We start from the raw sequence: 27098 nt of genomic DNA, 5'->3' as shown, positions 1-27098 counted from the left end.
TTCAAACAATGGGGAAAAAACTACAACCATGGCTTTTCACACAAAAAAAAGTCAACCTGACCAAGGCAGCAAGAATTATTTTCATCAAGTTTTGTAACACAGCAAAGTAACCACAACTGAGAACACTGCAAAACATATTTCTGGTTGACCTAAGATACTCTAAGAAGGGTTTGGTGGGGAGAAGGTATTCATACAGAATATCGTTCTGTTTGCATTAGCAAGGAGAGTGTTATTTTTCAGCAGTTTTACCTTGGTCCAACATACCACCATGTGAGAAAAGCTGTTGCTTAAGACTACAGACTCAACAAAGCTTTAAGCACAAACTGAACCAACAAAGTACAACTAAATCCATTCAACATCACTCAGGTTTGCATACAGTTAAGATTGTGCAATTTTTTTCCATTTAGAAAAACGAAGACCAATCTAAATGAGTAACACTACAGTGAAAAAACTGGAAGTGCCTGAGGAGAAGTACCTGCTGCCATTCTTACAGTGACAGCAGTAGCAACATCAACACGAACACTCATTCAGTGCTGTAACTCTTATGGACACACCAGCAGAGGCCACCTGAAGGTGGCCAGGTGTGATGGATGGCCAGCAGCACCGTGGTGCTCTCGTCTCCTCAGTGGGGATTTTAGAGACAGTGCATTTCAAAGTAATGCACGTTTTTTATCTAGGTAATGTAGGATTTGATTCTCAGCCCAAGGAAGTAAAGGACACCTACCCTCCTTTTGTGTACATGTACTTTTTATGCACGTTAAGATTTCAGATTCTTGACCCAAATGCATCCATTTTCTGTCCGCTTATTTTAAAGCAACAGGACTCAGTCCAAATTAGACAAAAGTACTTTGAAGTCCACATCTAAAAAAAAAAAATAAAAAAATGAAGAGGCTCCAATTTGTTCTGTAAAACAATATGAAGTCAGGGTGGAAACAGCCACAATGATTTTGTGAAACCAAGTGTTTTGGCCCAGGTTGAGAAAACCCATGGCTGGGGGGAAAACATGTCATACATCAGCTCATTTCCTCCTTAGGCATTTAAACACAACCATTACATTCCCAGCACAGGAACTGCCATCACGCTGCATTTCTTCATGGTCATTTCACATGGAGGTCTGCAATGTTCATACGTCAGCTCCTTCATAAGAGCAGCCTTCTGCATGATCTCAGGTACAAGGAAGTTGCTTCTTGCACTGAAAAGCAGGTAGATTGCCTTCACATTACTGGAAGCCAAAAGCATGACTAAATCCATCTCACTCCAAATTCAGATCTCTTGGTAAATTCTTAGAGCGGCTACACTCTAATGACAGGACTGTTTTAATGGAACCCAGTAGCAGAAAACAGATGAAGTGCAAATGAATGAATAAATACTAATATGTTCGTGACTGAAGAACATCATCGCATCTCCAGTGGTGCTCATAAATGGACTTGAAAAGATGTCAATAACCAATAATTAAGGCCAAGTGTAGCACAGTTTCATCAGCCCTTGAACGTCATCAACTGAATTTAAAATAAGGATTTTTTCTGATGTTCAATTCTAAAGATCAACTAGGAGAAGGATGGAAGAGAAAGAACACGGTCAGCATAGAGGTGAGCTACAGCCTTCTCCCCCACTTTTCTGCTCCAGTTTCCTAAAATTGTTGTGCACAGTGGGGATTCTGTAACATTCAGTCCTAATTTCACACAAGATGCAAACTCCTTCCCATGGTTTTGACTACAGACTCTGAGAACATCAATCACAAGTGATCCAAAAGTACAGCAACTAGAACTGTGTAGCAGATGGACAACCCATGGGCCAAGCTCCTCGTTCCTCAAAGAAAGGAGGAGCATCACAGGTTCTTCGGGCAGTGCTAGAGACTTCATCTGAACGAAGGGCACTGGGCAAGGCAGGAAGAGGTGGCAGAGGTTACTGCCAGCTGCAGACATCACCTGCACACTAGGTTGGTCTGGAATCCACATCAAAGCAGCTGTCAGCTTCGATTGCTCTCTTGATGAGATCAAAAGTAGAATTTTTTTAACATTCAAATGCTAATAATGCAACTAGAACAGACTGCTAGTTAACCAACAGCAGTACATTTAAGAGCACAAGATACTAGGTCCTGAAAGATACAGGTGAGAAGAGTCAGGTATATTTGCATCCTTAGACAACCTTTAACGTTATTTCAAGTCAGCACTAAAATGAAAAAATACCAACAGGAAGGGCATGGGGACCTTACAGCCTTAGTTGAAGCATTTAAAGGTTCACAGATCATACAGACTTTCTGATCAAACAAAACAAAATTTATTTCTTCTTAAAGAGGTTATAAAATTGGCTGTAATGAGTTGTCCCCACTGAAATGACTTTACCTACATAAAGAATTAATTTAAAAATCAGAGTATGCATAAAATAGTAGGATCTAGCTGCACTCCTGCACTTGGCATTCCCAGTTATACACACTGCTTAAATACAGAACAGATAATGCTCAACTACTGTGCACTGCCTGAGCCCACCAACTTTCTGAAAGAGGAGGAAAAGAAGGAAGAAAGTAGGCCAACCTTAACAAATTCATAGAAAGTTGGATGGATGGGATTGCTCTTTGCTTTTTACCTTCTTCCTGTACATTAGAGGGTAAATTTGTTGCAAAAAGGGCCAGCTTGTCCTTCCTATGCAGCAGTGACCCAGATGAGCTGCTGTAGACATGGGTGAGGAACAGGAGGGACTGCTGCAGCCCTCTCACAGCTGCTGCCCCTGGTGGCACACACGTCAGTCACATGGAGGAGAACACGTCCAACTGCAGCACTGTGTGCATCCGTCCCACTCAGCACAGGGCTGCACGAGGTCCTGCCCACACACGCAGCTGCCCCCCGTGTGTCACCCAAGGTGGTACTTTGGAACCAGACAAGGAGAGCAACTTGTCAAATCCTTTAATTTCTATGACACCATGAAGCAGTCAACAGGGGAAAAGACAGTGGAGGAGCAGGGCCGAAGATGAACATCACATTACAAACAGTAAACAAAGCTTCCTACAAAGGCAAAAAACTGTCACTGTATAGTAACCAATACTGCTATTTATCATTTTAAGGTGTTAAATATTGACAGTGTGCTTTACACTTAGAAGAAATCCCACGATATTACAGCTCTGCCACTGCACTTAATATTGTGCTACCAACACAGAATAAAGCCAAGAAATGGCTGATCTAAAACACCTAATTTACATTTACTTTTTTGGTCTTGTGTGGTATCTAGTTGAAGATGGAAGCATTTATGTGCTTTTTGCCTCCTAAGAAGTGAGGCAGATGTTAATGTTACTAAGATGAGTTGTATATACCTTGAAGGTATAGACCACCTGACTCTACATGAGTCAAAATACTAGGAATGCATCATCACATCCATTAATGAATTACCAGTTGTGTGTATTTAAGTGACCATATGCTTCTGTGAAAAGTATACAGTGACCTGTATCTTACACACAGGATATTTGAAAGTACCATTGGATCTGTAAGGAGTTCTGCATAAGCATGTCATTTTCAAGGCCAAACATATCATAATGCAGACAGTGTTACAATATAAACAGTTGGTTTTCAAACAAAACACTGTCACTAACTGCACAGGGTAGTTCTGAATTTCTTATCCACCATGGAAACCACACAGCAATCCTTAAGCATCTGTCATACTGCAATGTAAAATGTTCTCTTACAGGCTTCACCCATCTCTCTGACTACAGAATCCAGAAGGGCTGGGAGCAGGCACGGCTGTAACATTTGCTTTGAAAGAGTTTTCAAGTTTTGCCTGAAGCTTGCAGGCTCATCAGCAGGAGCTGCCTCTGTTCAGCTTAAGTAATTGTCCAACTCGCTTCCAGAAGCCACACGCACCTCAGAAGCCCATCTCTTCCTGCCTTCTTGGATGCTGGGACCAACATCTCCAAAATGTTCTGTCTCTACTGAGAGAAGTGTGAACACCAAGACCTATGTTGGTGCACTCTCAAATCCATTCACTCAAAGACCATATTTATATAAATGCCAAAGCTGCAACAGAAATACTTTAACAAAGCTAACTAGCCTCACTCACAGCTCACCTGCCCCAGTAAGACACTAGGACAACTTTAGTCATACCATCACTTATGTAGACGAGTGGATACATTTCAGATGCTTTTAGCTATAATAACACATAAGGCTGCAAGCTCTGAGAATACCTGAATTATGGCCCTAATAAGAAAACTCCCCGTGTTTAAAATGTAAACATTCTCAAGCAAATTCTAATTATACCTCCCTGTTCTTGGCTGAGGAACTGACTCAGAAAACCTTTCTCACTGAAAGAGCATTAAACAACAGAAAGAGATGCTTGTAAATCTTAGTAAAAAATCAAGCACTTTTACTTTAAGTCCTCCAAGACTCAGTACAACACATCAACAGTCAGTTTAATAACCCTTGAATTTATACTAATCACACAAAAAGTAACTCCAGCATATTTGCTACAGCAGTATTCATATTATGCCCCAGTTCAAGTCAGAAAAGGCAACCTGCAAAAAAACAAGAAATTCTCAGGTACACTGGAGCATGAATTTTGAAACTGTCTCAGAAAACAAAGAAAAAAAAACAACTCTCACATTCACACACACACACACACCTGTAAGTCTACAGCCCAGTGCAGCCATCTCAGTAGACACCAGCCAACAGCTTCTGACACAGAGTTTATCTCAGAACCCCACTGGAGAGTTAACTGTCACAGCCTCATCACACTCAAGACCTAAAGCCACAAACAGACATACTTCAGTTTAACAGCAACCAGAATAATGAGGAATATTAACTGATCCACTACATACGGAGCACATACTGAAGTTGTCCTCATTCCAATCCATTTGAACACTACCTGTAACAGAGCAGCACAAAAATGCAACTAGAGTTTGAACAGCTGGGGTTTTGTTGGTGGGTGCTGGTTTTGCCATTTTTATATATTTTTTATTATTACCATAGACTGCTAAAAGAATTCCTAAGGCAGAAGTGATGCTGAGAAAAATTACATTACACTCACTGATGCCATTCTGAATGTAAGGCCTCTGGGCAGTTAAATTGTAACATCACAGAAATTTGTACTACCAAGCTTGAACACACAAGCTTTACTTATCAAACCAACTATGCCATCTCTATAAGCTTAGATTTAATTTATGGTATCTACACATGTAGTCCTATATACATGTTTGTGTGTACATTAAAAAACAGGCTAGTGAAAGATAGTGGATTATGCCACTGAACAGAAATCCTCATAACTATAGTATAAATTCAGAGACATAATTTACTTCAAATTAAAGAAGATTGTAAAAAAAAACAAAACAAAACAAAAAAACAACTACAACCACAGCCTCCTAGATTTGTGCAACTTGCATGAGTTACAAGTACTACTTATACACAGGAGTTCATACAGAATTTTACAGGGATGTACTTGGTAGGGTGAGTGACCTCCACAGCACCACATCATTACAGAATTGTAAGAGTTGTGACATGGGGTCTACCCAGCTTTTTTTTTTTTTTTCTTCCTCCAAAGCACACTAGGCTCAGATTTAACACTGAAGTAAATCTTCACTGTGTGGCTCACTATTTCATTAGACATTGCCTGACTTCCAGTAAAGCAACTGGCATTTACAGCTGGGAACAGAGAACTGAAAACGTTGGCCTTCCAAGAAAGCTTCATGCTATCAGACAACCGAGTCCGACATCATCTGTGGTCTTTATCAGTAGCTTTCTTTTTTAAAACATTTTTAGTGGAACTGCTTATCTACTGTCAAGGATGCCCATTCCAAGTAGCTTACATTTCCAATAAGGGTCATACCGGGCTTCAAGTGTATCTTTTTTTTCTTTTTTTTTTTTTTTTTTTTAACGTCCCAAAGTTATTCTTTACAACCTGTGTCTGCATTACACAGGAGATACTATGCTTTCAGAGGCTAGCAGGTTTGTATCTAAGAATATGAGACTGTCAATAAAAAGAAATTAATTATTCTCTTCAGCTTCCAGTGTTCAAGGCACCTCCTGCATTAACTTACTGGGAAACAAACAAGCAGACCAGAAGTTAACTGGAAAGAGAAGAATCTGATACAGCTAAGTTCCTCAGAAGCACACAGCATCAAGAAATGAGACAAGGCTGGACCCAGATTATCAGCAAGAGAACAATATAAAAAAGCTGATGAGATGTCGGGAATGCCATGAGGTTGATGTTTTCAGCTCTGTTGATTGCAGATGATTGTCAATCACAGTGTTTTCTGATGCCCATTTGCAGACGGCTTTGTCTCTGAGTCTCTAGGATTGTTTGACAGATGAAGTTTATCTAATCCTGAAAAACATTACACAATAAGGAAAAAAATGAGATTCCTCCAAATTTCATGCATACAGCTATTCAGAAAAATACATGCAGACTAAAAACTGCTTCAACTAAGCACTCTCTCAAATCAACTGTGCAACTTCTCTGGAAGTATTTTAGCATAAAAATCAATGGGTAGATTTACACACTACTTCTCTAGTCACCTGTTCCCCTGGAGCTTGAAAACTCAACATCAAAAAAGACAGAATGGCTTCTGTTAGTCCTACAGTATCAGTCATTTTGCAGTGCCCTGTTTAGTAGCTCTGAAACTAACTTAATTGCCTCCAGAAGAAAGGCTCATTCTAGGATTTTGTTCAGCAAGTTCCCAACTCGGAAAGCAGTAGTCAGTGAAAACTAATACAGGTACCTTTTAGACACTACAAACTGAGTCCATGTTTATAAACAAACCCTGAAGTCTCACTGTTAGCCCATTCCATTTAAGCAAATACTATTCTGTAAAAAGGAGCTTCATTCATTAGTTGACATGAGATGCAGTAACAACTTCTTAGTATCAAATATTTTTCTCACCTTTTTTGTATGGCCAGACTTGCAAATTCCTGAACATGAAAGCATGATTTGATCAAAATCCTGTTATCAACTCTAGTTGTTACTCAGCCAGTTATTAAGATCCCATACATTTTGTACAAGGACTTTGTAAACATGTAGCACTTAAAAAAAACATCAAAACAAAGCAGCTGAGATTTCCACTAACCTATTTTTAGTGAATTAATAAGTTGCTTTGAAAAGCAAACAAACACAGCACATGAACATTTACATTTTGGAATGCAGAATCTGAAAGCAGCTCAATATAATACACTAACAAGAATTTAAGGTGTCTCTGTCAGGGTAAAAAGACAGGAAGAAAGATTAAAATCTCTTACTTCTGCCTTCCAATTGCCAATAAATGCCAAGTTCCCCTTAAGAATTACTGACAACCACTGCTCACACTTTGATACATATTCAGACTTCTGCATGCTCAGGAGCAGCAAAGAATATGTTCTATGCCTTCACAACATGGAAGTAACACTACAAGGTATCAATGCTAGAGAAAAGTAGTATGAAGTACAAACTAAATTTCCAGTACTATTATTACCTAATGCCTTCAGGAGCTCTTCTCGCACAGCAGAAGTGAACTTTCTGACCAGACATAATGTTGTCATGATAGCAAAGAGCAAGTTGTAAGATAATACAATATAGAAGTTTCCCAGCCAGTTAAACCTTCCGAAGTCTCCAAGCAGATCAAATCGAGTAATTCCTGTTAAAATTGAATTTGAGACTTGCATTAAAACCTTGATTACATTTTCAGAAAAACACACAACTATCACTCTGTGGAAGTGAAGTAGTTTCAGACAACATACAGTAAGACGTGGTTAAATAGACAAGAAAGTGCTATCAAGTCACTTGCCTCTATGACTACCATAAAACTAAGACATTTAGCAAAATGCTTTCTTAGGTTTCCTAGCAAAATGTTTGAATAATGAGAGCTCAACTCCTTACTCTAAATAAGAATTCTGCCCTTATAGTTTCAATAAAAATAACTGGGAAAAGTCAACACTAGAATGAAAAATGCCTGAAATTTCAGTTTCTGTGAAATCTGTTTCAGAAAAAATGTTAAAATACATTGTGGATTTTCTTGTTGAAAAACACAGGCAGCACAGGTTCCACGAGAACCACAACACTGAGCTTTTGTATGTCTGTGCTCTTCAGAGCATCTACTTTTGAAACTGAAGTTTAAAGACTTCTTTCCAACCACAGCTTTCTTCCCAGAGCTATCCGCCTCTATTTTCACAGAAGGAAAATAGCCTGGCTGAAAGATGGCACCGACAGGTCATCTTCACAGCTTTTTACAAGGGTAGACTGTGATAGACAAGGAGGAATGGTTTTAAGCTCAAGAAGGGAAGGTTTAGATTGGATGTCAGGTGGAAATTCTTTTCAGAGACAGTGGTGAGGTAATGGAACAGGCTGCCCAGAAAAGTTATGGATGCTCTGTCCCTGGAGGTGCTGAAGACCACGTTGGATGAGGACCTGGACAACCTGGTCTAGTACCAGATCTGGAGGCTGGTGGCCCTGCTTGTGGCAAGGGGTTGGAACTTGGTGATCCCTGGGGTCCCTTTCAACCCAAGCCATTCTATGACTTTATAATACACAAATAATGATTGTCTAGGATCAATGAGCTGTTACATACCTAAAAACTCAACTCAGAAAATGTCATGGCAACACGTTCTCACAGTTCAGACTAACATTGTGAAGGAAGAAAACCTTGTACCAGAACTAAAGGCATCATAAACTAGAAGTGGTCCTGCAGGATCTGGAGTATTTTTCTATCATCTTATTTTTGAAAAGACTGAGGCTTTTGAGAACTACAACTTCACCAGCAATACTAAGTGAAGAGACAGAATGAGAGGTCAGCTGCCTTCCTTTCAAAGGTAAGCTCAGCACTTACAAACCTCACTGTGCCATAGTTTAGGTTCAGACCCTCAAGACTCCTCAGCCAGCCATCATCATATTAGAAGGCAGATGTTTCTTGTACTCAATCATTTAAATTGAAAAAAAAAAAAAAATTGAATCAACTTTCGTGTTCAAGCAACATGACACAATGAAGAAAATGAGAAAAGTTTGAAAGGATAAAGGAGGTTTAAAAAAATCAACCTAAAGTTGACCAAAACAGCAAAAGAGAGGCAAGTAGAAATAAAGCAAGAGAAATGAAGCACAAGCTGACTGAATAAGTGGTAAACAGTTGAAAAATAATAGTTGTTTTCACACTTGAAGCCAAACAGCGCCCTTAAGAACATTTTCAAAGCAGCAGAGTGTTTTACTCAGGCTGCAGAGCTACAGGAAAACTGAGAAAGTCAAACCTGAATGTATAGACTTCCAGATCCTCAAAGGAAAAGAAACAAAACAGGCAGAAAATTGGGTGAATTTATCTGGACACAAAGGGGTTCAGAAGAATAGCTGGCAATGGTGTGGGAGTTCCAAGGACAAACAAAAATGAAGCACAACACTTCTGTAACATAAGCTACACATTTTCCCCTTACAAATACAAAAAAGTCACTGCTCATGAGAAAATCAGACAGCATCATTCTGTAGGCGTGCTGGGGAAAAGGTTAACAAGCTTTTGTGACTCCTCAGAAGCACAATCTACACAGCCTGTAGGAAAAAAAAAAAGAAAGAGTTCCCAAGACCACAACTTGAAAAGCTGCTCAGAACTGAAAGCTGCAGCTCTAGTGGACATTTATCCATGAAAGTTCACGAGAGTTTTCCAAATGAAGCACTAAATAATTGTTCAGGCTTAAAAAAAATCAGGTTTTAAAAAAGCTGTTCAGGTTAAAAAACACTATTTTAAATTATATTTGCAAATGAGTTTCACATGGTGTTTTGCTCTACCATTACAAGCAAGAGAAGAATTCTGGGAAAGCTTTCATCATATCAGAAAATTCCATTTAGTTCACAATTCTTTGTTTCTATATTTCTATCTGTTAAGTGCCCTGTTCTCCATTTGCCTCATAGCAATACAGTGTTGGTGGGAAACAATTTTCAAGCAGGACAACTAAGGCTGAAAAGCTCTGATAAAATTAGTTTAGCTTAGTAAAAGCTATCACGGACTAAGATTAGAGACAGCTCATCTACATAAGCACACTATTTAACATTAAAAAACTCTGCTATTTCCATCTTTAAGACTTGAAGAAGGTCCCATACACGTATCAGATAACTTTTGCTATTTTATCTTTCACATAACAATAATATTTAGTGCTTTCTGTACAGTCTAGAAACTTACTTATTTAATGATCTGAAAAGACGATGAATCTGCTTAACATATTTCTTTCTTTTCACCTTCTCAGTCCCACAGGGCAGTAGCATGTAGTGCAACACATGTTGATATTTTTGCAAAGCTCCACATGACTCACTGTACTCTAACACACTCTATTAATCCTGTTTGGACAGCTGTGTCTGTGCATTTGTTAGCTGTGTGTTAATTGTTCCATCTTTTTTCTTCTTTTATTTATCTCTATGGCAAACTATTCAGGAATTTCATTTGTCGGCCTTTTTTTTTTTTTTTAAGTGAGTTTTACCATTAATCTGTTTCCTACGAGACAACAATGCACCCAGCATGTATACTTTCTTCCACAGAAACCACTTATTATCAACCGTTAAGCTCATAGATCATTAACAATGATTTTTTTTAACAAAGAAATGATTATTGCAGTAAGGCAGCGAACACAATCCTAATGTTAACAATTCTATTTTAATACACTAATTTTTCAACACAATCTTCCTCAGCACTGGAAGTGTTGTACAAAGGTCTTAAACGAGCTGTGTGCTAACTCTGCCTTAAATACCTGACCTACTCCTTTATTTATTTCAAGTTTTGCTACAGTTTTGTGTTTGTTTCTTTTTTTAAGATGTGAGTTTTAGAGAGCATACTTTAGGATTCAACATTCCCACATGCATTACACTGCCGTCATTCACTCATTCATCATGTTACGCTTCTTTATGTTACTGATTTAGTACGTAACACTCATCTGTAGATATACACCACAAAAATATACAGTATAGCTTAGTGAAAACACTAGTTACTCTTGATTTGACTGTATTCTGGTTGGAAATAATCAGCTACAGAACTGCTGAGTACAAGTTGCTGCTCTGTGGACCTTTAACTTTTACAATTTGAGCCGAAGATGAACAAATTCAACAAAACTAAGATACAAAACATCTTGAACATCTTGTCTTTCCAACTGGCTAAGTTGTTCATTTTGAATGCTACTATTGGTTCTTTAAAAAAAAAAAAAACAACATGAGAATTGCTTCAATTCTGCAATGTTAGAGTCATGTGATTTGCATTTTAAAACTGAAGGAATGCAAAGTGCAAGAAGATTCAGTGAAAATGAAAGCAGCCTGGTTATCACAGTGCCAAACAGAATTAATCAACAAAGATTCATTAGATTATTTTAGAAGGCATGTCCGCTTAACGTTACTTCACTTTATATTTGAAATCCTCAAATGTATTTTCTCCATAAAAACAAAGGGCTGTAATTTGACAGTGAACATGACACTATTTTTTTCTGCCCTGTATGTACCATGTATGTATGTATGTACCATGTATTCTTCACAACATCTCCTTTCAATAATTTTGAAATCTGACCTGCCTTTTTAAAAGTATTCTCCAGAAAATGCACTGCTGCTGTTTTTTAAATGCACGTTCATCAGAATAATAAACAGCTCATGTTATAGAAAGGGTCCCAAACACACACAACAGCATGAGAGTTACAACTACACGTTTTGCTGCTCAGTTGTTTGGGTTTTTTTAACCCATTATTAAATGCCCTTTATTCTAACATTTTGTATTACAACATTCTACGCTTCACTTACCCAGTGTCCTTGACATCACTGGCAAAGCTGAGCTCAGCACCAAGATTGAGACACAGTTTCCAATTATCTGTTCAAATATGTCAAATAGCATTGAGATGATGAACAGGACCGTTAAATGAAAACAAACAAACAAACAAACAAGAAAATCTGGTCAAGATATAGGAAAAACAATTGCATAAAATATTGTTCAAAATGTATCTTAAGAATTCTACAACCTGTTGGTAGTCTTGATTATCTCTGTAACACCTCTCCACATGGTGTTGCACAATTGATCATCCAAGAGTTTAAAAAAAAATCAAATATGTATTCATTGATTTTTAATCAAAGCATTAAGATTCAAAGCTACTATGTTGCAAAGCATCAACTATTTAATTCCTGCAAACTGTTTAGAAAAGAACCATTCCATGAGCTTAAGTAGATGACTGATACATCAGCTTAAGCTTTGTATGTAACTGCTTGCAGGATTAGAATTGTTTGAAAAAATTACAACAAAGAGTTTCCTTTCAATTGAATGCCTGTTGACCACTTTAAATAGTATGAAAAAAATCACAGCTGTTACATTTTACTCCAGTTCTGGTAAAGCCTTTTATAAAGAGTAATTGAAACTTCTTTCTCTCAGGAAGGATCACTTTCTTCAGCCCCAACTCTATCAGAATTCTAAAGAACTCCAAACTCCTTAAAAGAGGGTAGATATTCATGCATCACTATTTATTTCTATACTATTTTTGTATACTGTAAACAAACTATACAACCATTAAGAATATTCTAACTCCCTAAGTAATCTACTGTAACCACTCCATGTTTACGTACTTCCCCCTTTATAATAATTTATGGCAAAAACATTTTTATCCAATACCTTTTCTTCATAGTGAAACACACTGATATATAATTAAATACAACATCTGTTCCTTGGTTACTGATCACCTCCCCTTGTCAGCTCTGGGAATATTTTGCAAAAAAAAAAGCCCAAAAAACCATGTTCTTCAGCATTAGGTAACAGCATTTGTTGTACTCAAGCCAGTGCTAAATTGCAGAAAGTCAAATTAGCCTCAAACTGCAAAATGTTGCTGAATAGAGCTCCTCAGTCTTAGTTTAATTATTCAAATTTGAATTACTCTGTCTGTATTACTTCTAGCAACCAAGTTCTTCAGATTTCAAACAAGCTCCCTGAAGTACAGTTAGGCACAATCAAAGTTACTCATTAGCAATACATTTCCTTTGAAAAAAAGTTCTTTCACCAGCTTTTCTATAGCTGGTAAAAAGCTGGGAATAGCAGAGCTTGTTAACAAGTGAATGGATGCCATCCAAACTAAACAGTGCACATCCCTTTTCCCACTCATTCAGCATTTTGAAAATCTTCCAGTTTGTGTTTACGCAGCTTACAAACAAATAATGATCACTGCAAATGAGCCATTCGGGGCAATTACTAACCAAAAGAGTCAGTTTGTCTTGGGTGGCAAGAGAGAGGAGGGGGCAATCACCATCACAGAATTTACCTTACCTTTGTCATGGTTGTATCATCCTTCCTGGGAATGAAATTTTCAAAAAAACGAAGGCTGTAGAAGCCAACAACAGAGGATACCATGAGATAGCTGTGAGAATCAAGGAAAAAGGAACCTCCAAAGAATGTAAGTTTCACTCAAGTCCTCAGCAGTCTCCTAAAAGTCTTAAGAACCAGAAAGGGGGGGGGGGGAAAAAAAACAACACTTGGAGTGCTTGAGAAAGACTGACCTATCTCTTTCTTCTTTCCAAACGCCTTAGTAAATCACCACTGTCCCAGAAAACTAGACAGAATGCTTGTTAACAGACAGAATTCTTAAAGAAAGGATACAAAATCAAAATGATTTCAAGTGCTGCTCCCACAAAACCAAAGGTGGATAGGGATGCATTTCCTATTCCAGGTCCCTAGGAGAAAAATACTTTGCATAATTTAATAACATACACACAACATATATACACAGTTCAATTATACATCTTAGATGAAACAAACCTTTTTCTTAATTATTTAAGGATCATTCTGATGTTCTGTAACCTGTAAGCCTCACATCCCTTGCAATTGCATCATCTAGCTTTCAAACTTGAGTGAAATGCAGCGTAAGTTACAAAGTTTTGCAATTCATGCATGTTGCATCTATCCATCATACTAGTGGAGAACTCCAGAAACTAAAATAGGAGATCGCTAAAGACGAGCAGCTGTTCACAATGCAACAAACAGCACAGCCAGCAAACTAAATGGCTTTTACAGCTCTGCAACCTCATATATAGCTACAGGCAGGGGAAAGCATTACCAACTTACATACCCTTGTGATTAAAAGGACTGCTACTCAGTATGCTATCCTTTACTTTCTTGAAGTTTTTTTGGTTGTTTATCATGAAGGAGGAAAAAACATGTTTTGAAAGATGAACACAATGATCTGAAAGGCTTTTCGTATAGTTTCTTTACTACCTTTTTTTTTTTTTTTCCTTAAACTGATCATTTCTAGACTGTATAAAAGTAGATCATGCCAGAAAAATGCAAAACTCCAGATCGTTTACTTGACTGACTGTTACATGTTTGTAAAGATTATGGACTGGTTTTATTAAGAACTCACTATATCATGATGTGTAGTAAATGCTTCAGCAGAGCTGAAACCCAGAAGCAACTTCATAAAGTTTCAAAGTGCACTTTTGTAAAGTCTCCAAAGTGTTACCAAGACTATAGAAACTGCGTAAGAAAAGTTCACTTTACCCCTGATCCTTTTGGCATTGCAGTCTCATCCACCAACAGGTAAAGAATGTTGAAAGCGACTAATAGAACTGAGATGGACTATGAAGAAGAAGAAACAATCTAATTAATTAAAAGGATTCCACATTTGAACAATGAGTATGTATATCCTCACTGGAATTCACAATGGTAAGTTCTTTCAAAATGATCAGGAGAAGTACTGAGTTTATTGCTTAAAGATATCACCCAGAATTTTTAAAACAACACCCCCAAATGACTGAAGAATTCTTCATTATTCTTCCTTTTAAAAATTGGAATTCTTACTGTCTCAATCAGTAGTAATATCATAACAGCTGGATACACTAAATTCCTCTCCCAAGCAGAAGCTTTTTTCCGACGCTCTGTTCAGAAGAGAAACACAGAAGCACATTAACATCGATCAGCTCAGAGTAAAACAAACAACAATTATTTAGGGTTCCATAAAGTCTTGCATGCAGATAACAAAGTAATCTTCTCTCAAATTGACCACAATCAGTTCATCATATTAACCACTCTGAAGAGAGGTACAAAGCAATGCCCAAAAATGAAGACTACTCTGAGAAAAGTTAGGGAGAAGTACAGAAGCAAATTTTTCTTTCTTGTTTAACAGTATTTCCACCATAACATTTTTTCCCCTGGCATGCAGAGGTTAAATTACAATGAATTTAAAAACACTTTGTTTACTCAGTTCATAAAGTCTTCTAGATAATGGCCGTGCTTCTGTAAGGTAATATTACACTGAATATTGAGATACATAAAAAAGGGCAGAACTGTATGTATATTATAGTGTGAACTCAAGGGTAATTTAAATATCTAAACTTTTTTTTTCTTTTATCACATAAATGACACAATAGGAGACTAGCATACTTTAGATATACTGACATTCAATACGACCAAAAAGAAAAGTCAGCAGCTTCTTACTGCAGTCTTACCTCTGCACACTGATAAATGCAAAGTATTGCAAGCCTGTGAATAAGTAAGGAGACTCCTACTGGGTGGCTGCCAAATAGTCACAAATGTCACAATACACAAAAATGATTGTGCTACTGATCTCCATGCCAGGATGGCAAGTATTACAATTTCTTCATAATTGCGTTAAAATTAAGATCCAAATCAGACTCTCTTTTAAAACATTTGTTAGACAGATACAACGATTCCATGTAAGGCAATTCTAGAACCAAGAACAGTTTGAAAGGACTGAAAATGCACATATTTAATTAGAAACAATTAGAATTAATCAGGTGACTGTTGCAAACTGAACATAGTACCTTAAAGTCACTTAAGTTGCAATCCACGTGGAACAGTATGAAAAGCATATTACCTAGATTTGTTTTCTTGCACTTCACTTTTTCAAGCTCCCATTCCAACTCTACTGTCTGGTTTTCCAATGTGGAAGATATCCCTTTTAAAACACAAGACATTATTTTGTTTTGGATGGGACCAAATATAGTACTGCAGGACATACTGTGAATATTCAGATTTAGGAGACATTAACACTTGTGGGTTCAAGCTGCAGCTGTCTTTCTGATATTCTTCAACAACTTTTTAAAAATCACTAATGGTGTGGCAGCCTGACATAGAATTGCTAGTATGCCTCATTCTTTTGCCTCCATATGACTACCATATCAAGAAGCAAAGAATCTCTGGATGTCCTTCAAGAGCGTTATTATTTAGCAATTTAAAGACAAAATGCACTTCTGCCCCAAATTAAGCCAGGTGGTGACTGGACCTCCAGTTTCAACTTCTATCTCTCCTTCCTCTTTCTTAGCCTCTCAGCCTCCATACTGCTGTTCTACCTCTACCTTCTGCCCTTATCTCCATTTTACCACCAGCCCATTGTAGTCAGCCACTCTGTGCTGCAAAGCTCCTGCCAACAACAACAATTCAATCTTCCTCACAGCCGCCCATGAGATTCCATTCTTTCACACTCCTCAGTTTATAGCATATACGTGTCACTAATAACTAATTCCTCAAACTCCTTCCTCTACACCAGCTGAAAATTGGCAACAGCATCAGTACTTCTCTGACATGCTCATCTTCTGCCTAGAGGTTAATCATCAAGTCTTTCTCCCCTCCCCCAGGTAGGTCTAGGGAAGTCAGCCCATCTTTCCATCCTTTTCAACCTCCAATTCTCCTTCAGCCAATCAAACTTCCCAGTGCAAGCACACTTAGGTTTCTACCCTTGACTCCAATTGCTGGCTATCTCTTGGCCTCACCTCTGATGGCAGGCTAACCTGTAATAGCATAATATTCCAGCTGGTTTTTTTTTGTTTGTTTGTTTTTTTAATGCTAATAAATTTCCATGAGACTAATAGCATGAACAGGCTTTTATCTCATATCTCAATAATTTGCCTACAAAAACTAGATAGCACATAGATTGCTGGCATGCTAACACTACTTTACGGTCCAGTTTCACTGTTTCCTTATTTTCTCTTCTCTGTTGATCAGTCTAACAATTTCAGTACAAGGCAAGAAGATAAATTTATCATCCTCCACCCTTCATATTCTTGCAGTATTCTGCTATGTGACATGCTAAATGAACATTAAAATAAACAAGCATATTTCTTTTTTTTTTTTTTGGTGAAACACTGAGTAGGAATTTTTCAATGCAGAAATTTTCAGCACAAAAATCTTTCAGAAATCCATTTCTGAAATGTTTCACTGCATGTTTCTTTAACACAAAGGAAATGTGTTATATGCAAAAATGTGTGATGTTTGAATTTATCTTTCTTATGCACATTGTATCACTGATATGATAATATTTATATTGGCTTCGAATCTTATAAAGATCTTGAATCCTAGAACTTACCACAAAGATGTATAAATGCTGTTTGTTCTAACAATTTTCACTGACTTGAACTGAAGTGTCTGCAATGGTCATTATTTAAAATATATGTTGAGAAATGAAACAGTCATCAAAATGTGGTGTTTTGTGTCGGATTTTTTTTTTTAAGAACAAAGGTTGCTCTGCATGTTTGTTTTAATTTTTAAACAAGTCTCATCATCATTATAAAAATAAGCTGATGCATTTCCTACTCCTAAGACAGTGTTTTGTGGAACAACTAATTACTGTAAGTTGAATTAAGAACACAGCTTTAGAGCTCAGTGGAAAAAGTTTCCAGAACCTTAATGGAAGCAGTTAAAATAAGAAAAGTTGGCATCTAATATTCTCCTCTCCATAATTGACTTAGTGGACTCTAGGGGAAGCCTTTATTTGAGGTACATGCAGCTTTTTCCCTTTCAATATAAGTACTCAGAGCTCAAGACTGATATCTATGGGAGTCTTTCCAACAAAGTCAGCATAATCAAATTAGATCTCTAATGAGACACTTTCATACATATTCTGAATCGTATCTAAGTGCTGTTGTGGTTCCTCCTTAAAAGTAGCAAACAGGTTACTATACAAAAGGATATTTTATGAGCAGGGAAGGTGAAGTTTCAGATCAGTCAAAAGAGTGTTTGAAAAGGATGCAGCTAAATTCTTAAAAGCTCTACACCATTAGCTTTATTTCAAACATGCACAAAGTTCAATGTCAGCGCTGTCTAGCCAATAAATCAAATTGGTAGACAAGACTTGTTTGGACTAGCAATGAAAAGTTAGAAGGGATTCTCCAAGAAAGCCACAAAGCAGCTCATTTAAGGTCAATTTAACGGTATTATTCTGTTTTTCTTCCAGCCCCGACATAAGATTTCAGTACCTCAAAGGAAACTGTAAGAGTATCTATTTGCATTCCCCCTAGGTGATTGGCAGTTCAACACCAATTAGTTCAAAATTACACTGTTACTAGCGTGCAATAAAAACAACACCTTTCATCTTTCTTACATAAGTAAGGATACCTTCAGAGCCAATAACTTTGATCAAGTAAGTATTTTTGATCCTACCCCACCCGTCTCTTTGGATTCAGGAAAACTAATAGCTGAAGGCAACTTTTTTCTTTTAATATAAAAAAGTCCCAGCTTTATTCTTCAACTGTAGGAGTGATGTGGGTACTGAAATATAATACACTGGAAACAAACATTTTCCCAAATCCCAGTATCTCTTCAACAGATAAAAATACTAGGGTAGATAACGTGATCAAACCCCTCCCTCTCTCCCCCTCCAATTTTCACTTCGGTACTGGAGAAGGGAGAAAATTAATTTTCACAAAGAAAACAAGCAGTTTCCCAGATAGATTTGTGTTCAAATAAGAGGAGGTTTACATAAAATTTTATCAACTACACCACAGCCACAATAGTTACATCCACACTGAGAAAGAAGGGCACAGCTCACACAGCCAAACTCTTCAAGCGATGTTTTACCCAGCCAACCCTGTCTGAACAGAGATTCATGCTAACCCCTGACTACATCCAGGCATTGTCTGAGGAAACATTAATTAGGACTGACCACAGTAATACTAGGTGTGAAAGCCATTATTCCACCACAAAATAATCAGCACTGATAACCACCAAGTACTGTTTAAGGCTGTGAGGAAAGGCCAAGAGGTCTGGGACTGATCAGTCTGGAAAAGACTGAAGAGGGATCTTATCAATGCTTATAAATATCTAACAGGCAGGAGTCAAGCAGATGAGGCCAGGCTCTTCCCAGTGGTGCCCAGTGCCAGAACAAGAAGCAAAAGGCTCCGGCTGGAACACAGAAATTCTCTAGGGAACCTGCTTTAGCAAGGGTTTGAACTAGATGATCTCCAGAGATCTCTCCCAATCCCTATGATTCTGTGATCCTCTGAAATATGGACTCTATTTTCCCAGTGTAATTTGTGTCCTAGAAAGACTTCTGGCAGAGAGGATGAAACTTTCCAGCCTTGCCACATAAATGAGAACTGTACTTAATTACTTAAATAATTACTCACAGAAATCTTGCAGAATGCCTTGTGCATGTAACATTCACCTCCACCTACATGCTATTTAGAAGTTAAGCTAAAAAGCAGATAAAATCTTAAGTCCACTATTTTTCTCTGTATACTGAAGCATATGTTCTCGAGCTTTTCTCCAGATAGCAGCGTCAACATCAGCATGTGAAGCAGAAGAATTCAGTTCCCTCTTCTAAGAAGAATTAAGCATCTCATCATTCATCTCTCCAGCTCTATGAGATATGAGTGGATTGCAGTTCTACTTTATGCTGGATTCCAAACAATTCATCAAAAAAGACCCAATCTTTCTGCTAGCACAGGTGACTTCCTTAGCAAGAAGACCAAAATGTAGGGTTCTGCCTTCTGATGCAGAATAAGTTACTGCTCTTTGCGAAGGGATACAATACAATTGTTTCTAGTAGATCCATCTCAGAAGTGACTGCAACAGACATCAACACAGAAAAACAGCCATCATCTAAATTACATTCTCCTCCTCAGTGGTGAAAACCACTCTGCACTACTTATAATAGGTACTTGAATAACTTCATTTGTTCATTTTCTGTATTGCTTTTTCTCATCCATAAGCACCATCACCATGACAACATAAAATATTCAGTAACAAATATTTTTTACAGGTGCTAGCCAACATCAAACACACAAAATTATAATTATCCCATCATAGCTTCAAAGATATTCACTCCAAGCATCTTTTTGCATGCTTGTATGTATATGCATATATATGCATACATACATGTCAGTATTAAAACCAGTAACTTCCAGAACAGCAAATGCAAATGTTACTTTTAAACTGAAACGATGCCTGATTACTCCTCCTCCCATTTTAAATGTTGAAACAAGGACCATTACCTACTGTTATCAAAGATCCCTTCCCTGATCAACTTTTACCAGAGACTTACTGAGAACTGAAAGAAAAGATTGAGGTATCACTGAAGAGTAGAAAAGAAAGGTAAGAAATGAAGAAAATTAAAGCTAAAATAAGTCACATCTTCCAGAGAAGACAACAGCAGATGAAAGCCATGACATGAAAAATCTTTTTTCCAAACTGAAACAACTGCATAAATTGTGGATCAATAACTTACCCATGCAGCTAACAGCAATTTAGAAATGTACAATGTGATTTCTAGATTTAAAGAGTTAGAACTGACACATTTTTCCATAACTTGCATCTCTTATGCTGCAAAATTCTTTATCTTAGAAGCTAAAGTTTCACATTGCTTTTAAAATACTTTGAAACATGAATACTTTGTCAAGAATGGCAGAACTGTAATACTAACATCAAAAAGCTCTAAGTATTTATAATTTATTCTCTGTAATTATTCATTAATGGATGCATAGCAACAATTAAATTAACCACACAGCTTCTAGAATATAATGAACTCCTACAATACATAGATTCTATGCTAACAATTAATTAAACAATTGAAACAACAACAACAACAAAAATTCCTGCAAATAAACAGAACCGACAGTGTAAGAATCGAGCCTTCTGATGCAGAATAAGTTACTGCTCTTTGCGAAGGGATAAAATACAATTGTTTATCAATCCAAATTATTTTTACAGCAAGGGTGGTAGGTTTGGTCAACTTCTGTTTCATTTCTTATTCTGAATATTAACATATTAGCACTGATGAATATGTTAAAAACAAACAAAACACACAAGCTAATCTTGAACACAGTAAGCAATTCATTGTAAGCTTATACTGACTGTTTCGTACTAAGATCTCAAATTCTTTTGAGAGAGGAGCCTATCTAACACTGAGATCAATACTCATAACTAGGAGCACTGTACTCTAAATACTGTATTTTAAGCAGCAGCAGAACAAGCATACCATTAAGCTTCCTCTGAATTGCTTCTTCCTCTAAAGTGATGATATACATCTGCTCATCTAGGTCCTCAAGAATCTGTATTTGGAAACAGAAATATGAATTGATTGAGTATCAACAGAAAGAATCACCTTTTTGATTTACTCAGGCTTGTTTTGTTCCAGTAACCTTTATTTTGAATATATATTCTACAACTTCAAAATATCAATACAAGAAAACTCCATAGGAGATGATTCCATTCTGTTATGGATCTGTTTCTTTGCTGCAAGCAAACTGTTACATTTTTATTTCAGGTTAAGACTCTTACATTTACTCTCAGCCTAAGGATATTAGGGGAATGGGACATTACAGTGACCTACACTCACAACCTATTGACATTCACTTCCAATTCGATTTAAACAAAATGAACAGCAGATCTTGAAAAAGTAAATTAAAACCAGTCATTTAAGCAAATAAACTGCTGTTGTATTTTGTTTCTAGCTTCCAAGAAGCCTATCTATATTAATGTCAGGCACTTTGAATTTAAAGCTTACAAGCAGCAAAACAGTCGTATACATTTTCTTTATATTTTCAAAGTTGCCCTGACCAATGAAAAGAAATGAAAGACCTAAACACACCCAGATTTTAGTAAACACAAACTAGGAAACATGACAGCAAGGTCACTAGAGCATCTGCCCATGGTACAAACTTTTTCCATTCCCTCACATCATTCAGCACAACTACAATATAGTATCTACATTTAAGAATTCCTCACAGTTGCCAGCTACCTGCAGGCAGTGCCAATTTCTCTTAGCTAAGTGTACCCCCAGGTACCTCTCTGCTCTTGTATCCTTACCTCTTGAGCTCAGAACAAGACGACACCTTTCAGGCACTAGTAGGCTATACTGGCAATTAATATTAGCACTTGTGCATTAATATTAACACCAGAGGAAGTCTATACTGTTAGAGAAAGCTCTTTGAGAAAAGCAGGCTCTTGTGCTATAAGAAAAAAAACTGAGAACAAGTATATAGGTAACGACTATAGGAATTCAGATAAACTAAAGAGAGAATGATATAGCAGCACAAGTGTTCTGCAGGAAAATACCGAAATGCCACTGTACCTTCTCCCAGACAGCACACAAGGACAGGTTTGTGTAACACTTACTGTTGGCTTCACCAGCAATTGACCCATTACTGTAAACATCCGTGAAAGTCCCACTGGCGTGCATACTGCAGAGGAAGAAATGTTGTATAAGACAGTCATTTCTAAGTGAAAGACTAGCTTTTCTTTGCATATTCTGCATGAAATATGTTAACACTCCACATGCAACCACATAGAGTTTTCAAGATAACTGAAAGATCTTCAAACTACACTCTGAGCTTTAAAACCTTTTGCTATTATATCAATTCTGAACAAGACAAGCATCTCTCCTTCAAGGGCACAACTGATTTTCTGTCACCATGGAAATCCCTTATAGTGAGAGATCTTATGCTTTGAATAAATAATCCTGTGAGCAAACTTATGACAGCAGAGGCTATGCCCATTCTAGTGAAATCAGCAGTGCCAGAAGACATTCCTGGGTGCTCAGGGTACATTGTCTACACAAGTAAATTGCTGTTAACTATCTCTATCATGAGTTTGCCCTCAGCCAATTTGTATTTTCCCAAACAATTCCCAGGTAGTCGTGGAGCTCGTGCAGCCTAGGAACCATTACCTTGGGGCAATATGCATACAGCCAGCTTCTAGAAAACGCAATGTCATTGGTGTGGATGGAATGACATAGTGGCCACTGTGCTGGTGAACATCAGACATTCAATCTGCTCTCACAGGTGCAGTGTAAGGTAAGAGATCACAAAGATGTAAAATCACACTGCAACTTCAGTTGACAGTAGGCTCAGATGTAAGATTTTAAGCTCTCTTTTCTATGAAATAACAATTTTTTCCTTTTTGACAGTGATCACCTGTGATAGCCTCCAGATACGGAGCATGTAAGTTTCCTGGGAGAAAAGCTCAATCTGACTTTTATTCAATTAATTTTTTATTATCAAGTATTAGGAAGACTAGCCTTCAAATACTGAAGGCTGAAGGAGATGGAAAGGACTTGTATGTAACAACATAAATTTGGACATTTAGAGTTTACATTATCATAAATGTTGTTAAAAAGGGAAATGCAGCACACAAGATGTTCTAATGAAGATTACATTTGCTTTCATTAGCTAGCGCAACGCTACAACTACTATATATCACAGAAATAAAGAAGCATTCACATTAGCTAACTTAGGCTAGTCTTCCTTGACTAAAGAGAGAGCGTGCAGGCAAAAGAGAAAAGAAAAAGTAGCACTGCTGCAAATCATCCCAGCAATAAGCCTGTCATTTCCTTACTGGTACACTGCTTCAGCAATTAGGCCACCTGAAGTTCTAATAAAGCTCTACCCCAGCATCTACCATGTTTCAACTACTGAAAGTTGCCCTTTTCTGTTACGCTCATAACAGCTTGGAGGGCTGTGACTCACTGGAGTGATTTGGTTGTATGAATTCAAAATAACTCCAAAAAATGGCATTTAATCCCAATTATTATGATGTGTATTCCCAGAACACACTCTGTGTTTTCAGCTCCACTGAAATAAACTGCAAGACACACATAGGAAGTTTTGTAAGCCAAGTTCCCCACTGAAAGATTTTGTCTCAAATATCCCAAATGTTCATAAGTAAGAGTCAGAATCATAAGTTTTATTTCCCCCCACCTTCACTCCCTACTCCCTGAACATGGGATTCAGAATTGCCACATACAAAGAACCTAAGGAAATCCACTAAGTTCTCCAAGCAATACCTTTCCCAGGCTGACACTCTTGGTTAAGCAAATGTCTCAAAGTACCAGGCCCCACCTTTTCTCTGTAACAACAGTTCTGCAAATGTTAACTGCCAACCTCTCAAAATCAGAGAACAGGTGAAATCACAATTTATACCAAGGGAGATGTCCTGATGCTCCCCACACTCTCTATTTCATTGTATTTTAAAGAAATAACATGTGGGCAGTGGAGGTGAAAAGAGCCCTGATGCAAAGTCTGATTTGGAGCATCCTGTCATCCTTCCTATTCCCCTTAGTAGGGATGATGGAACTCTGCTAGGATTAGTTGGAATAAGACTGGTTTCTAACTGTGCTTGTTTTGTCTGGAGGTCTGCTATACAACTGCATACCAACCTGATACCAGTCCTGGATTAACTGTATTATGTTCCAACTTTTGCCTTTACAGGAATATTTTCAATTAAAAACAGGAAGAGCATAGTTTACTGAACACAGGACAAACTAAGTGCTCTAATTTCACTCTGTACTGGTGATGTTTTGCTGACATTTCATGTAAAAATTGTGTTTTCATAAGCAGAATGAGAGCCCCTCCTTTTCAAACATCTGCTTTAAGAAATTACAATTGCAGGTGCAAATGCAACACTGCATTTGTTTACAAACTTCAGAATTCCAACTTATCAAATTTAAACCAAAATTTAAACTTATAAAAATACACAATTTTTCTCATCCAACTTTCACAAAGAAAAAGTTTCCTTCAATATTTAAAAATAAAAAAAAATACACTTTTGAAAAAAAATCAGGAAAATACTTACAGAGAAGTAACAAGCACCCCATCAGTGATATACAGGAATATAAATATGGGAGGTAGAATTCCCAGAGGTCTGCAAGAAATACAATAGGCACAGCTTTAGCTTATTACAAATAGGCTATTTATGTTACAAATACAGCCAAAATAACTCCTTTCCCTTAGCTTTCTTCCTCAAGATTGAAGAATTTCTGTATTTTGAAGTGTAAACTAAGAATTACTCAGTTAACAAATTTGCAGGCAACAAAATCCTGTAGCACTTAACTTGAAAAATATCTTCAGCTTTGATTCCTATGCCACTAAAATCATTTGTTTTTATCATACACATCCAACACCTTGTCCACCCAAGCATGTAAAGTATCAGCATACCGAAAACTCATCTAATAAACTTATTGAAAGGGAAAAAAGTTATTGACTAAATTAATACAACCTCTCAATCTGTGTAATAGTCAGACAGCATTTAGTAGAAATAAATTTAAAACATCTGTGTATAGAATAAAAGCTAATGCAAAGGAGTCTTTTATTTGGTTGTTCTTCAAAATTCCATACCGTACAAAGACTCCATACTGGCAGCATCATTGTCTATGAGAGCTGAAGCCACCCATACGATTCCAAGGATAAGCAGTGCAAGAAGTATGAGCATTACCAGCGTCTCTAGAATGCGTGCTCTGATCCCCTGCAGGCAGAAGAGGGGGAAGGGAGAAAAGCCAGAGACTTTCAATCAGACATTTTCAAACATAAGACAAATACAAATAAATAGCAGTTTCTTCTTCCTTGATATATACCTGTATTTTATCGCACAGACAAAAGGATAACATGTAATGTGCTTTTAAAATACAGTCTTCCGTGTGCATAAAAAAGGAAGTACTTATGGCTTTAGGATGCCTGGGTTGAGTTTTTTCCCTTAAAACCCGCTTTATGCTCCCCATAGAAAACTGCTTTAAATTGCATATGCCTCACAGTTCTCATTAATCTCATTATTTCATAAAATATTCTTTATACCGCATGATTTTGTCTGAGCATTTTTAAAAGATGGATTACTTTTCTAATACTTTCAGCAAAGAAAGTGGATTAGCAAATTTTTATCTATGATTCCAATCAAGGGAATGGAAAGCCAATTATGGCAAATAGCCCAGCAAGCATTAAACCTCACATAGGTACAACACACCAATTTAGTTAAAATACATTCTTCAACCGAAATTGCTTCTGCTCCATTCCTCACAGTCTGCAGAGCCCTCCAGCGCACACTCGCAGTAGTGCTCCTTTTCCCAGCCAGCCTGCACACTGCTGCTGCAATGCTTCCAGCAGCACCAGCCATGAGTGCTGAGCCGAGCTGCTCTGCAGGCACACACAACACATGCCTGCAGAGCTCTGTCACAGTTGTTTGTGAGTAAAAATGTCACAGCGCACCAACAGCCAAGTGTTACATTTGCACATCTATGCCAAAAAGCTTTGTTTCACCTATAATACACAATATTGTAGTATGCATGCATACACACACTGTGTTCTAATGCTTATTTTAAGCAATGGAGCAGTCAGAACATAGTATCCTCACTATTAACAACTTGAGACTGCTGTTCAAATTGCCATTTTATTTTTCCTCAATTATCAGTATATGCATCTCCACAAACAAACTTATTTTCCTGTTTCTCGTATCCCAGCTTGTGTGACAATACTGAAAATCTACGTCACAGTTCATAGAAGGAAGATTTACCTTATTCTTTGCCCACTGTTACCAACCTTTCTCTCCCTGCTTATCACAAGAGAGAAATAAAATCCACACAATACCATTTACCTTGAAAATTAGGCTCTCAATACAACTACAGCATCAAGCAATGAATGAAGACCTCAGACATCTTAATCACATGCATTTATTTCCTATAACCACCAACTCCTCCCTGCCATCAATCTCCTGCAGAAGGTTAGCATGAAGGTAGCACAAAGGGAAAACCAGACAACTTGAGATCTTCACAACATTTCCCTTAAGGCTTCAGTGGGCAGATGGAGACAAACGCCCACCAAGGCTTTCAAACATCAAATTTCATACTAGAGGTAGTATGGATAAGAGGTTAACTTAATCCTACAGTGTATTTTACATATAGTAGAAGTGGCTTTGAGAGTCATTTATTAAAACGTAATTTTTATAGCGCTCAAAAACTTGCTTTACTTCCATGAGCTATTTTCAAGTCGAGTGTATAAGCAAAACACGTACTTAAAGATTAAATATATTCCATAGACATATTAAATACTAAAGTTGTGAATTTAAGCAATAGGTTACCAGAAAATCAACGCATTAGAGCTCAATCTCTATGGTTACTCCACCCCACACCACAAACTTCTTACAGACTTGGAGAACATACTTAAAACAGTGACCT

At 37.4% G+C, this 27098-nt stretch overlaps 1 protein-coding gene across 1 annotated transcript in view; it reads right to left on the bottom strand.

The window, feature by feature from the left end:
- Positions 1-6220: 6220 nt before the first annotated feature.
- LMBR1 (limb development membrane protein 1) overlaps positions 6221-27098 on the bottom strand; it is a gene marked incomplete at both ends in the record, with an annotated part of 59603 nt that continues 38725 nt past the window's right edge. The window contains 12 exons of the mRNA XM_079538629.1: positions 6221-6303; positions 7424-7585; positions 11698-11764; positions 13199-13289; positions 13529-13602; positions 14426-14503; positions 14726-14802; positions 15762-15842; positions 21138-21210; positions 22277-22341; positions 24731-24799; positions 25273-25399. Of these exons, the coding sequence (XP_079394755.1) occupies positions 6221-6303; positions 7424-7585; positions 11698-11764; positions 13199-13289; positions 13529-13602; positions 14426-14503; positions 14726-14802; positions 15762-15842; positions 21138-21210; positions 22277-22341; positions 24731-24799; positions 25273-25399 (1047 nt within the window). The remainder of the gene's footprint in view (positions 6304-7423; positions 7586-11697; positions 11765-13198; positions 13290-13528; positions 13603-14425; positions 14504-14725; positions 14803-15761; positions 15843-21137; positions 21211-22276; positions 22342-24730; positions 24800-25272; positions 25400-27098) is intronic.

The sequence above is a fragment of the Tetrao urogallus genome (genome assembly GCF_951394365.1).
Source record: "Tetrao urogallus genome assembly, chromosome: 7".
In the NCBI taxonomy this organism is placed as follows: Eukaryota; Metazoa; Chordata; class Aves; order Galliformes; family Phasianidae; genus Tetrao; species Tetrao urogallus.
The sequence above is the reverse complement of the archived record's forward strand: the minus strand, read 5'-3'. Positions and strand labels throughout refer to the sequence as shown.